The 11,662-nt window shown below is 39.8% G+C and overlaps 1 protein-coding gene across 1 annotated transcript in view; it reads right to left on the reverse strand.

The window, feature by feature from the left end:
• Positions 1 to 127: 127 nt before the first annotated feature.
• Positions 128 to 11,662, reverse strand: part of TM4SF20 (transmembrane 4 L six family member 20) — a 15,703-nt gene continuing 4,168 nt past the window's right edge. Inside the window, exons 2-4 of the mRNA XM_005883519.2 lie at positions 7,956 to 8,021; positions 4,437 to 4,582; positions 128 to 2,504 (exon numbers count right to left, since the gene is read on the reverse strand). Of these exons, the coding sequence (XP_005883581.1) occupies positions 2,231 to 2,504; positions 4,437 to 4,582; positions 7,956 to 8,021 (486 nt within the window). The 3' untranslated portion in view covers positions 128 to 2,230. The remainder of the gene's footprint in view (positions 2,505 to 4,436; positions 4,583 to 7,955; positions 8,022 to 11,662) is intronic.

The raw sequence follows: 11,662 nt of genomic DNA on the forward strand, positions 1-11,662 counted from the left end.
GGCTCTTTGGCCCCTTGAGTGTGGCTCTTCCTAAGCCTTAGGAGTACCCTAATTAAGTTAATAACAATGTACCTACCTAGTTTAAGTTTAAAAAATTTGGCTCTCAAAAGAAATTTCAATCATTGTACTGTTGATATTTGGCTCTGTTGACTAATGAGTTTACCGACCACTGATCGAGGGTGATGCAGAGATTGTGTGCACTGTCGCTGCCCCTCATGTTGTTCAGCTACGTAGTGTGAACTGTCCTGTTAGTCACTTGTGTTTTAATTCTATGGCTATTAGCAGTTTGACATTCATTTAGTAAGTATTGAATCTTTGCTGAAAGCTAAGTACTAAAGATAGAATTCATCAGTTCATTCAATAGAATATTCCTAGTAGCCAAGATAGAATTCATTCATTGATTCCACAGAATATTTCTAGTGGTGGCCTTACTTTGTGTCAGGCACTGTACTTGGTACTGAGTATACCAGGAGCGGGTAAAAGAAACATATCCCTGTACCCATGGAGCTTATGGTCTTATGGGGGAAAGTGAAATTTAAGAAGCAAGTACAGATAAAAATGCCATCACCATTGTGGTGAGTACTATCAATGAAAGAGAGCTAAGGGAGGGTAAGGGGACACCTGCTTGTCATTAGGTGGTTAGGGAAGGCTTCTCAGAGAAAGGAATATTTGTGCTAAAGGATGAAGAGGACTTAGCCAGAGATTAGACTTGGACAGGGGGATATTGGGGGCCTGGATGGAAGAGAGGCCTTGCTAACCTGAAGCAGGAAGGAGCTGATGAATTAATGGATGAGAAGCATTCGTTGGTCCTTGTTGTCTTATAATGATGGACATACAAGCAAAAACATTTATGTTACATTGTGACAGGTATGATAATAGTAGTTTGGGTAAGTGCTAACTTGATTTATTGGAATCATGCACTCTGGGAAAGCTTTCTCAAGTAGAAATAATGTAAGTTAAACTTTAAGGGTAAATTGGGGTAATTTATAAGAGCATGAGGAGGTCTTTACACAGCAAATGGATTCCGAAAGAAAGTGCCTGTATGTTACTAATTTTGAAGAGCAGCTATAATGTAAGTATTGTAAGTTATTTCTACAACCTGAAGCGCAGTGAACATAAATAATTGGAAAAAAATGCAGGAATGATCACATTCAGAAAATTGTAGATTTTTAGTGTTTTATATCATTTTAATATGGTAAATACACTGTTTTATTATGTTGTCTTTTAAAGATTATGATATATAGAAACCAGCTTTTGAAAGACTGATTTTTTTCTAGGTATTTATAGTTCTTTAATTATTGTGAAAAATGCAAACATAGGAAAATAGAAAAGTATAATGACTCACTATATTCCTGTCCCTATATATAACAATGAACATTTTTCAATTGCTTTATTTTTGGTTGACGTATTTTAAAAACCTGACATTTTCCCCCAAATACAAAAACATGCATTTCTAAAAAATAAGGACATTTTTTTATATTACCATAAAGCCATTATCAGCCGTAAATATTCACAATAAGTCCTTAATATTACCCAAACCAATCCTGTACAACTTTGCCCTATTTTCCCTACAAGGTCTGCATAATACATTTAGTTGAATAACATCTCTTTGTTCTCAATATAAAATAGTTTCCTCAATACATTCCACTTGTTTTTTCCCTGTACATTTTCTTGTTGAAAACAGAAGGCTATTGTCTATTTACTGTCCTACCTTTAGAATTTGAGTCTCTCTCTCCCTGGATTTCCAGTAAGTGAGGAATTCAGTATAAAAACTTGATTACATTCAGGTTAGATAGTTATTTTTTAAAGTATAAAGAAATACAAGGAAAAGGTCCCCTACTTTGACTTCCAAGATAACTTGTTCCCTCTCGTTCTCCCTTCCTCCATCACCCATCTCCTTTCCCCTCCCTCTTTTCCTCTCCTCACACAAGAATGTAGAGTTAAAAAATTCAAACAGCACAAAAGGATTCAAAACACATTGAAAGCTTCACTGCACCCCAAAGTCAACTACTGGTGATATTTACTTTTTCTTATGAAAGTGGTTTACATTTACCAACATTATATGTAAAAGGCTGATTTTTTTTTTAAATCACCTTAAAAACAACCTTTTGGACTAGAAGGATTAATACAACTTTCTAGCTAATGTTCTATTAATGAACTTCTAACTTCTAAAAGGGTATCTTTTAAATGTAATTCTCAGATGATTCAAACTGCTTATATTTCCATTTTGTTACACAATTCGACTTCTTCGCTTGGAGACTCCACACAGACAGCCCAGGAAACCGATGACAATCTGACTGAGTGCACACAGGAGCTCAAGGTTCCCCACAAGCAGTAGGCCTACAAATACTGAGAAATGGATAGTCTTGTGCCTCTTTTCTTGCAAGTTGTATTTTTTCAAGTCACTGGCCATGGTGTCATTCGTGGTGGAAGAATTTAAACTGTTAGGAGCTACGCAAGATCCATTGAAGTACCACTGTAGATTGAAGGATTGGGGATAAATCCTTCCAGAAAAATAAAAGGTAAGATGTTTAAGAATTTCTGTGGCCATCAAAAGAATGCAACATTGTGCCCAGGAAAGTATAGTAAAACAAAGTACTTTTGAAATGTGCCTAGAAATTATAGCTAAGATCAGGCTTTCTGGGTATGTGTCTATATACTATACTAGGTTAAAGCTTTTTGTTCATTATCTATCCCATCTTTCAACAAACTGTTTCTATGTAGCCCTGGCCAGTGTGGCACAATGGTAGAGTGTTGGCCCTCGACTGAAGGGTCTTGGGTTCGATTCCCAATCAAGGGCATATCCCTCGGTTGCAGATTCATTCCCAGCCCTGGTCTGGGTGTGTGCAGGAGGCAACTAGTCAATATGTGTCTCTCACATGGATGTCTCTCCCTCCCCACCCTCCCTCCCACTCTCCCTAAAAATCAATGGAAAAAAATGTCCTCGGGTGAGGATTAACAAAAAACCAAAAAATGTTTTCTATGTCAAAAGTGGTTGAATATCAGCAATTGCATGTGGTTCAGACTATTTATGCAGACATTCTTCTACTTGCTGAAGATGTGAACATAAAGGAGCTCCCCCTTTGAAGGAGCTCGATTCTTAGTGCAAAACCACAGTGGCATCTGTTCTTAAACCAGAGGTACCGTTTTTACTCAGAGAGACATGTTAATACTATGATTATACCTGAAACCTATATAATTTTATCAGCCAATGTCACCCTAGTAAATCCAATAAAAAAAAATAATATGACTGATTAAAGTTATTTGTGCCCATTGTAACAAGGTATGGATTATGAAAAACATTTTGCCCTAACATATCTATCCTGAGGTCATTTTTCTTTGGTTCACTATACAGTAGGCTAATAGTGAGTTTGCATTTTGGGTACCAGCAACTGCAAGTCTACCTGGAAAAACAAATGGAAAATGAGAATGCACCTTGCAGTTTGCAGCAAGCCTGGGATCCCTCGTGTGTAACCGTTTACTCTCTGTAACTGTCTAGCACCCCAACTAGAGTGGGAATACCTTGAGTTCTGTTACCTCCAGAGCTTAGCCTGATACATGGTGAGCTGTCATCTGCTACAGACTGAAAGAACGTGTGCAGCATCTGTGGTTGAAATATCTCTAATTTTAGATTTCAGATCCTTTAGTAAAGGGAATGTCTGGATTGTGATTCTTAACAACTGTTGTATGAAAGTTTTGAGAGATTTATCTTTTTTAATGTAAGATAAAGGAAAAGGAGGGGGAAATTTTTTATGTAACTGGAAGTCTGGTTATTCTCTAATATAGAGAGAAGTAATGAATTAGATTGTTTTTTTGTTCCAGTTTTTGACATTGTGCTTAGGTGCAGGCACAAAACCATCTTATAAGACTGAAAGGAACCATTTACTTGTAACTCTTCATTATTATTTGTTACTAAGTGACTTAAACTTTTAATTCATTCCTATCCACACATCTATTTATAGTGTGTCCCCATAATCCATCTGCTGCTAGGTTTCTTTTAGGGCTTATAAGTAAGGCTCTAGATTTTATTTATTTGGTTTCTATTCAATTTTTTAAAGTATAGAAGTAATCTGTGCTTCGGGCTTACACAGTTCATTAGTTCAGAAGTGTGGAAAGTCAGTGCTTCCCCAGGGCTTCCTCATCACCATTCTCCGAAGGTGAAAGTTAAGCTTCTGCTGTGTATTTCCAGGAATTTTTAAGGCAAGGATAAGCCATCTGAGTCAATTATCCTTTTCAACAAGACCACACCCGAAACATTCTGAATGTAGTGATTCCTCCACTTTTTATGAGCTTTTGCCAGTTGGAATTAATGTGCTAAATCCATAAGAATCCCAGTAGTTTGATTTTTTTTAAAAAAAAAAAAGTCGCTGTGTGAGCACCACATTATTCTAATCTAAGTAGCTTCGGTGTAAGACAATCAGGGAAAGGTCACTCACCTTAATTTGTCTACTGAAAATTCACAGGTACTGTTGCCTGGAGAATTACAGATGAGAGGACCTTTCAAGAGAGCCTGCAAGGATACCAGCACGCAGAACACAGCACCAAGTATTGTGATTATATTCAGAAATGATGAAAGAAACATCTGAAAAATAAGGTAGTTCATGTGCACATGTCATCATTACATGTTCTTGGTCTGTTTCAAGTTTCAGCATCAGATCTACGGGTTGCCCTTCTCTGGCCACCTTGTAGCCCTAGATGTTAAGATCACAGTTTTATTGGGTGTGAATTATAGAAGAAGGCAGAGGGCAAAGTCTGCCATTTTGTTGAATCACTAAAGGAGTGTTGGCCTTGCCATGTTTTCTGAAAATTCTAAACCTTGTCCATTTTAACTGAGCACTGAGATCTGGTTCCTCAGTCATATTCTGTGTACTTCCTACTTCATAGAAAGAACCTTGACTAGATCATCAGCACCCACACTTTGATGTCCACTCTCTTGACTCCTAAATCTTTAGTCTGGACTTGGCCCTGATCTTGAAAGTGGCCTGAGGTCAGCATCTTGCAGTGAGCGATACAGTGTAGAGTTACAACAGGGCTTCTCGATCCCAGCACAACTGGCCTGTGGGCATTTTGCTGTTGGGGCCTTTCCTGTGCTTGGTACAATGTCGGGCAGCATTCCTGTCTCTCCCCACTAGGTGCCGCTAACACACACCCAGGTGTAGCAACCAGAAATGTTGCCAGACATTGTAAATGTCCCCCTGGGAGCAGGGCGTGTGGGGCAGAGGGTGCATGCAACTGATTTTGGTGCAGCACCACCACTGAGTCAGAGGGAAGACTGTAAGCATCTTTCATTTTGTGAATCAGCACAGGAAAGCAAGCATGAGATTTGGGAATAGGAAGTGTTATGGCCCAAATGAAAGTTGGTTTCCAAAAAGAAGTTCTGTGTTGTGTTAATCACTGTTAATTATGACTTGTAAATCTGCAGAAATAAGGGAAGGATTTCTTTTCCTTTGATGGGGTAATATCGCAGCTCCTAGAGGGGTCACCTGTTGCATTCTTTAGACCTGCTCTTAAAGGGTAGGCAGAGTAAGTGACTATGTATACAGTGTGTGTCGAGGGAGCTTGGGCTTTGCTATCCTTTCAGTAACCCCACGAGATGGATGCTATTATTCCCATCTTATGGTTGAGAAAATGCAGTCCAGGGAGGTTGGCAAGGTGTCAGGACCTCACGGCTGGTAAACGTGAGTGCTCAGGTCTAATCACTAACTACATTCCTTCCAGCCAAAAGCCCAGAATGATGGGTTTGAGTGTGATTCAAATCCTGCTTCTCCCACACTACTGTTCAATTTGCTCATCAAGAAGCGTCACTGTGTTTATATTTTGGTCATCTATGATTTCTGACTTCTCATCACTGCAGAGAGGCCTGGCTTTAGAAAGTGATTCCAACATCTGTATTTCCCCTAGACTTGGGGTTCATTTAAATGACTCAGGAAAACCTAAGTATTCAGAAGCAAAATCAATAAATGGATAAAGGGAAGGAGCAGGGAACAGTTCAAGTAGGGGAAATAGTGGGAACAGTTAAGATAGAGGACAAGTCTTGGGGACCACCTCTTCCCTCCCTCCCAAGATCTAGCCTTTGCCACTTTTATGATGCTTTGGTATATACTTGAAAGATACAAGATATGACTTAAACACCAGTCCTCACATGGCTGGTGAGAAAAGTGCCTAAAAACTTTAATCAGTATAAACTGGTGATTTAATGGCCAGCACCACTATTATTACACACTGCCCCCTACCCTTGGCCAGTGAGTCAAGCCCAACAACTGCGTGAAAAGGTGGTTTGATTATTCTCAACTCTCTGTCCCTAAAGGAGAGAGAAAAATAGTCATTGAAAAGATGACAAATTTGTCATGACAGGATATGTGCAGGGGGCAGGGAGATATTCTTAATGGAAATATGATCTGAGAGAAAAATATATAAGTATTCTGATGTCTTTAAGTTTGAGGATTCAGAAATATTTCAGGATATCTTTCTCAAGAATGTTTGGCCCTGGCTGGTTTGGCTCAGTGGATGGAATGTCGGCTTGCGGACTGGGGGATCTCAGGTTCGATTCCAGTTGGGGGCGCATGCCTGGGTTGCGGGCTCGATCCCCAGTGGGGGGCGTTCAGGAGGCAGCCAATCAATGATTCTCTCTCATCATTGATGTTTCTGTCTCTCCCTCTTCCTTCCTCTCTGAAATCAATAAAAACATATTTTTAAAAAACACATGAATGTTTGGAATACAACATAGAGGTAATGCAAAATCAAACTCCAAGGGATAATAGTTTAAAAAGAAAAGCGCAAGGAAGGGAAACTAAAAACTAAGATTGACTGACTACCTGCAATGTATCAGGAACAAAGAGAGACTATAAATAATTAGCAAAGTAGTTATAACCCTAGATATCAAATGACAGAAAAGGGTAATTTTTAAAAATACAAATGTGTAATATTAATCTAAATATGTATCTCTTTAAACAGTGGTTCTCACCCCTGAGAACACATTAGAGTCACCTAGAGTGTTTTTGAAAAATACTGATGCTGCATCTCAGGGGAAGGGGGTAGAGGTGGAGAGATATTTTTAAGATCCTCCCTGGTGATTCTAACATCCCCATCAGGCTGAGAACCATCGCTTTCAAACCCCAAGCTCAGCCAGGAACTCACTGTGAGTGCTCATTTATTCGTCTACGCCTTCCTTAGAGAATTATGAGCCCGCACACAGTGTTATTAACAATGTTCGTGGCATCAGTAGTGTAGACATTGTGACTTTGAGAGTCTGATGGATTGAGATAAAAGTTCACTTACTGGCTGTGCTACACTGGCAAGTTATTTGCTTTCTCTGAGCATCAGTTTCTCGGTCAATAAAGCGGATCATATTTCAAAACTAAAGGGTTTTGAAAGAAATAAGATAACTTATTTGAATCTGTTCTGAGCATAGTGACAGAAGGTTAATAAGTATTCATTATTTTCCTTTTAACTTAGTTAAAATCTTATTCATAATAGGTATGTACTAAATGTTAGAAAAAAAATAACTAGTGTCTTCTTTAATTTAATCGCATCAAGCAATGAGCATTCCGAGCCTAGCAAACCAATCTTTCATATGCATGAGAGAACTGAGGTTACGTTTTCCTTAAGTATTTTATACACAGCACAAAAATAACAAGTCTTGTTATTCTGAAATTGGTTGCAGCTCTGGGTGTGATTTCTAAATCTCCTTCCTTTGAAAACCTTTAGATAGTGAAACTGAAGATTGGGGAGAGGTGTGAGGCTGGCTCCAAAGTTACACTTTTATGGAGAGGAAAAAAAAACCCTCACACTTTCTGTATCATCATACAAGCATCCTAATAGGACGTCCTAAGACTGTGGTCCTGCCACTGGAACCACACAGTGATTTGGTAGCTACCAAAGCCCCAAGTGGCTTTGCTCAGCTGTCCATACGATTGGTGCACTTTCCCCCCCTCCCCTCGCCGCTCGGTACTCACCCCGCCTCTGTTGTTGCAGCACGCTCTTTTCCTCGCTGCCAAAGACATTGTTGTTGCTGGAATAGCCTGGAAATTACATCAACAGGAAAGATGAGTCTTACTACTTCTCATCAGATGAGAAAGCAGTCATCTCTACCTCCTATTTACCAGCAGTTGTGGGAAATCAAGACTCAAGAGAACAAGAAGGAAGTGTGGCAACGTCCTTGATCTTGTGATTCCATTTCAACCCTAAAGATTAAAGAGCTGGAAGGGATGGTGGGATTTCAGGAGAGCAGTTTCAAATTCTCCCATCTACATCACTTTACTCTGGGTCATCTTTAGAGAGACCTGAATTTTATTGTTTTTTAATATGTTTTCTTATTGATTTCAGAGAGAGGAAATGAGAGGAGAAATAGAAACATTAATGATGAGAGAGAATCATTGATCAGCTGCCTCCTGCACACCCTTTACTGGGGATGGAGCCTGCAACCTCGCCATGTTCCCTAACTGGGAATCCAACCTTGACCTCCTGGTTCATGGGTCGAAGTTCAACCACTAAGCCATACCAGCTGGGCTAGAGAGACTTGGATTTTAAATTGAGTGAGTTATTTAGTCATTATTTTGGAAGGAGTATTTCTGAAAGAATTGGTTATGTCATCTAAAATTCACTTTTTCTCTTTTAGTTATTATAATCTGCAGCCACTATCTAATTTCCCAAAAGCTGTCTGAATCTGGCAAGCATCCAGAAAGGAAATTACTGGTTTTGTTTGCCTCACAGTTGGGAACTAAGAATTCCATCACCACTCCTTTCTCTTCCCTAACTTTCCTCTCACTCCTGGGTCACTGCCATCTCTCTGGTTCCCAGCTTAGGATTTGGGAAATATTTTTGGTTCCACATTCTGCTTTCTACTCCTTTACACATGATATGTAATGGCCTTCCTTTACGTTGATGTTCAGCAATCGTGTACATACTGCATTCTGTATCAAGGGAAATATATTCTGCCGAGGAACGCTCTAAGAAGCGACCTCACATTCTGAGGACTTAGTTTAAGTTTTCAGTCCTATCTAGTCAGCAGCTGTGACTAGAAATTCTTACTGGAAGAAGCTTTGAAGAGTGAGCTGTAAATTACTTCCCTTCCACTTGAGAAATTTTAGCCATAAGGTGGGGTTTTTGCCACCTCAGCACAGCTGCCTTTGAGTAGTTAGTTCTGTCTTTCCTCCTGCCCTTATTTTCTAACATTTTATTGAATTCTGATGACATGCCAGGCACTGTCATAGGTGCTGTACATGTTTCAGTTCATTCCAGCCTCAACCAGCCTCTTTTTATCCTCATCTTACAATGAGAAAACTGAGGCATAGAAAGTTTGAGTAACTTCTCTGGCCTCAACCAGCCTCTTTTTATCCTCATCTTACGAGAAAACTGAGGCATAGAAAGTTTGAGTAACTTCTCTAAGAAAGTGGAAGAGTTTGGATTTGAAGCGAGGCATTTGGTTTCCAAAGCCCAGACTCTTCACCGCTATCCACACTGGATAATTCTTATAGTTCTCCTCTGTTCCTTCACAGAGTTGGTTCATTCTCATCCCCCCGCCCCGCCCCGGCTCATCTCATTGTCCTCTGTTCCTTCCCCAAATTCTTTTTCCCAAGACCACATCTACCTTTGCTTTTCCAGAGCAGGTCTAGCATTTAATGCCTGACAAGGCAGCTTTCCTAACAAACTTCACCCCCTCTGACCATGTGCTGACCCCATGGCTCTTGTGGAGAACACTTTGTATTGTTATCAAACTTGGCTTACATATTACCTTGAATTCCAACACCTTTATAATTCAAAGGTCACATGTATGTAGGGCAGCCCAGCCATTCTGGGGTGGAGCTAAGAGCCCAGAGGAAAAGGGAGGAAAAATGTAGCCCCAAAATAGGTTGTCAGTGTTAATGGACTAAATCTCTTTTGTCGTACTCATAAGCTATACTGCCTTCTGAGCTTAAGAAACAATTCATTTACAGGAACTGGCAGACTATGGCCCACCACTTCTTTGTCATAAAGTTTTATTAGAACTCAGCCTTGCCCATTCACTTATATTGTCTACGACTACTCTCACACCAACAGTGCAGTTGAATAGCTGTGAGAGGGACTGTCTGGCTCTCAAAGCCTAAAATATTCATGATATGTTGTTTTTTTACAGAAAAAAAATTATCAATCGCTGATTTAGAAAATTAATCTCTTAGAAGAAAGTTAGATCAACATTAAATTACAGCTTCAGTGGATGAATCATTTCATTTTACTTATTGATGTAAATTAAACTCTGCTGACTTTTTAGGATTTATTTCAGAGATGCTGAATATTTATTTTTATAGTTCTCTTCCCTTGCAAAGGGTTTTATAAAGTAATAATAACATGCCATGAAGTCCCCTCCCAGTTGACTTCATGGCATGTCAACACATCTTTGTTACATCACAACTCACTGTTTTTCAACTCTTTTGCCCATTCAGAGCTGTAGAAATTGAAATGCTCTCTAAGGAATGGATATTAAAATATGAGAAAGTGTATAGGTGTATGTGTGACTGAGTCATAAATCTTCCAGATAATCTGTCAAAATTAGTACTTATGAGAATACTCTTTTTTTAATTCCTAAGCACATTTGAATGCATGAGAGTTTTTGTGAAACTAACAGCCCTGACAGTCATTTGCTTTTATAAAGAAGTAGTATTGTTCATTCTTCCTTACAGAAACCCATCCTTTTATGCAGTTTTAGAAATGAGTGTACGACTTACAAATGCAGTACAGAAAAGCTATGGACCACTGAAACTCGGTAACACAATTCAAACCCTAGGGATCCTCTAAGTACCTGACCCTGAGAGCAACCCAAAGCCACAGCTCATCACAAGTATAAAAACTATATTTTGCCCTAACCGGTTTGGCTCAGTGGATAGTGCGTCGGCCTGCGGACTGAAGGGTCCCAGGTTCGATTCCGGTCAAGGGCATGTACCTTGGTTGCGGGCACATACCCAGTAGGGAGTGTGTAGGAGACAGCTGATCGATGGTACTCTCTCATCGATGTTTCTACTTCCTTTTCCCTCTCCCTTCCTCTCTGCAAAAATCAATAAAATATATTTCAAAAAAAAACCTATATTTTGCAAATGCTTGTTACACAAACACCTAACTTGTTTAACATTCAACATTTTTTTCTAAGACTTAATAATTGATGAATTACCATTGTATAATAAGTGTACTCAATGAATAAGCGTGATTAAGATCAGGTTTACAGTTAATCTTATATCAAATGGCCTTAATACAGGGATGGGAAAAGCAAGTATATAGTTGTGAATACCCGAAACACAGTTTATTTTTGTATTATTATTCATTAACTAGAGGCCCGATGCATGACATTCATGCACTTGGGGGGGAGGGGGGAGACTCAGCCCGGCCTGCGCCCTTTCGCAGTATGGGAGCCCTTGGGAGATGTCCAACTGTGGCTTAGGCCTGCTCCCTGTCAGATATCCTTAGCGCTGCCGCAGAGGCAGGCCACTGCGCTCACCAGCTGTCAGCCCAGCTTGTGGCTGAACAGTACTCCCCATGTGAGAGTGCACTGACCACCAGGGGGCAACTCCTGCATTGAGCGTCTGCCCCCTGGTGGTCAGTGTGCATCATAGCAACCGGTAGTTCCTCCATTCGGTCGATTTGCATATTACCCTTTTATTATATAGGACTAGAGGCCCGGTGCACAAAAATT

This window comes from Myotis brandtii, unplaced genomic scaffold (genome assembly GCF_000412655.1).
Source record: "Myotis brandtii unplaced genomic scaffold, ASM41265v1 scaffold79, whole genome shotgun sequence".
In the NCBI taxonomy this organism is placed as follows: Eukaryota; Metazoa; Chordata; class Mammalia; order Chiroptera; family Vespertilionidae; genus Myotis; species Myotis brandtii.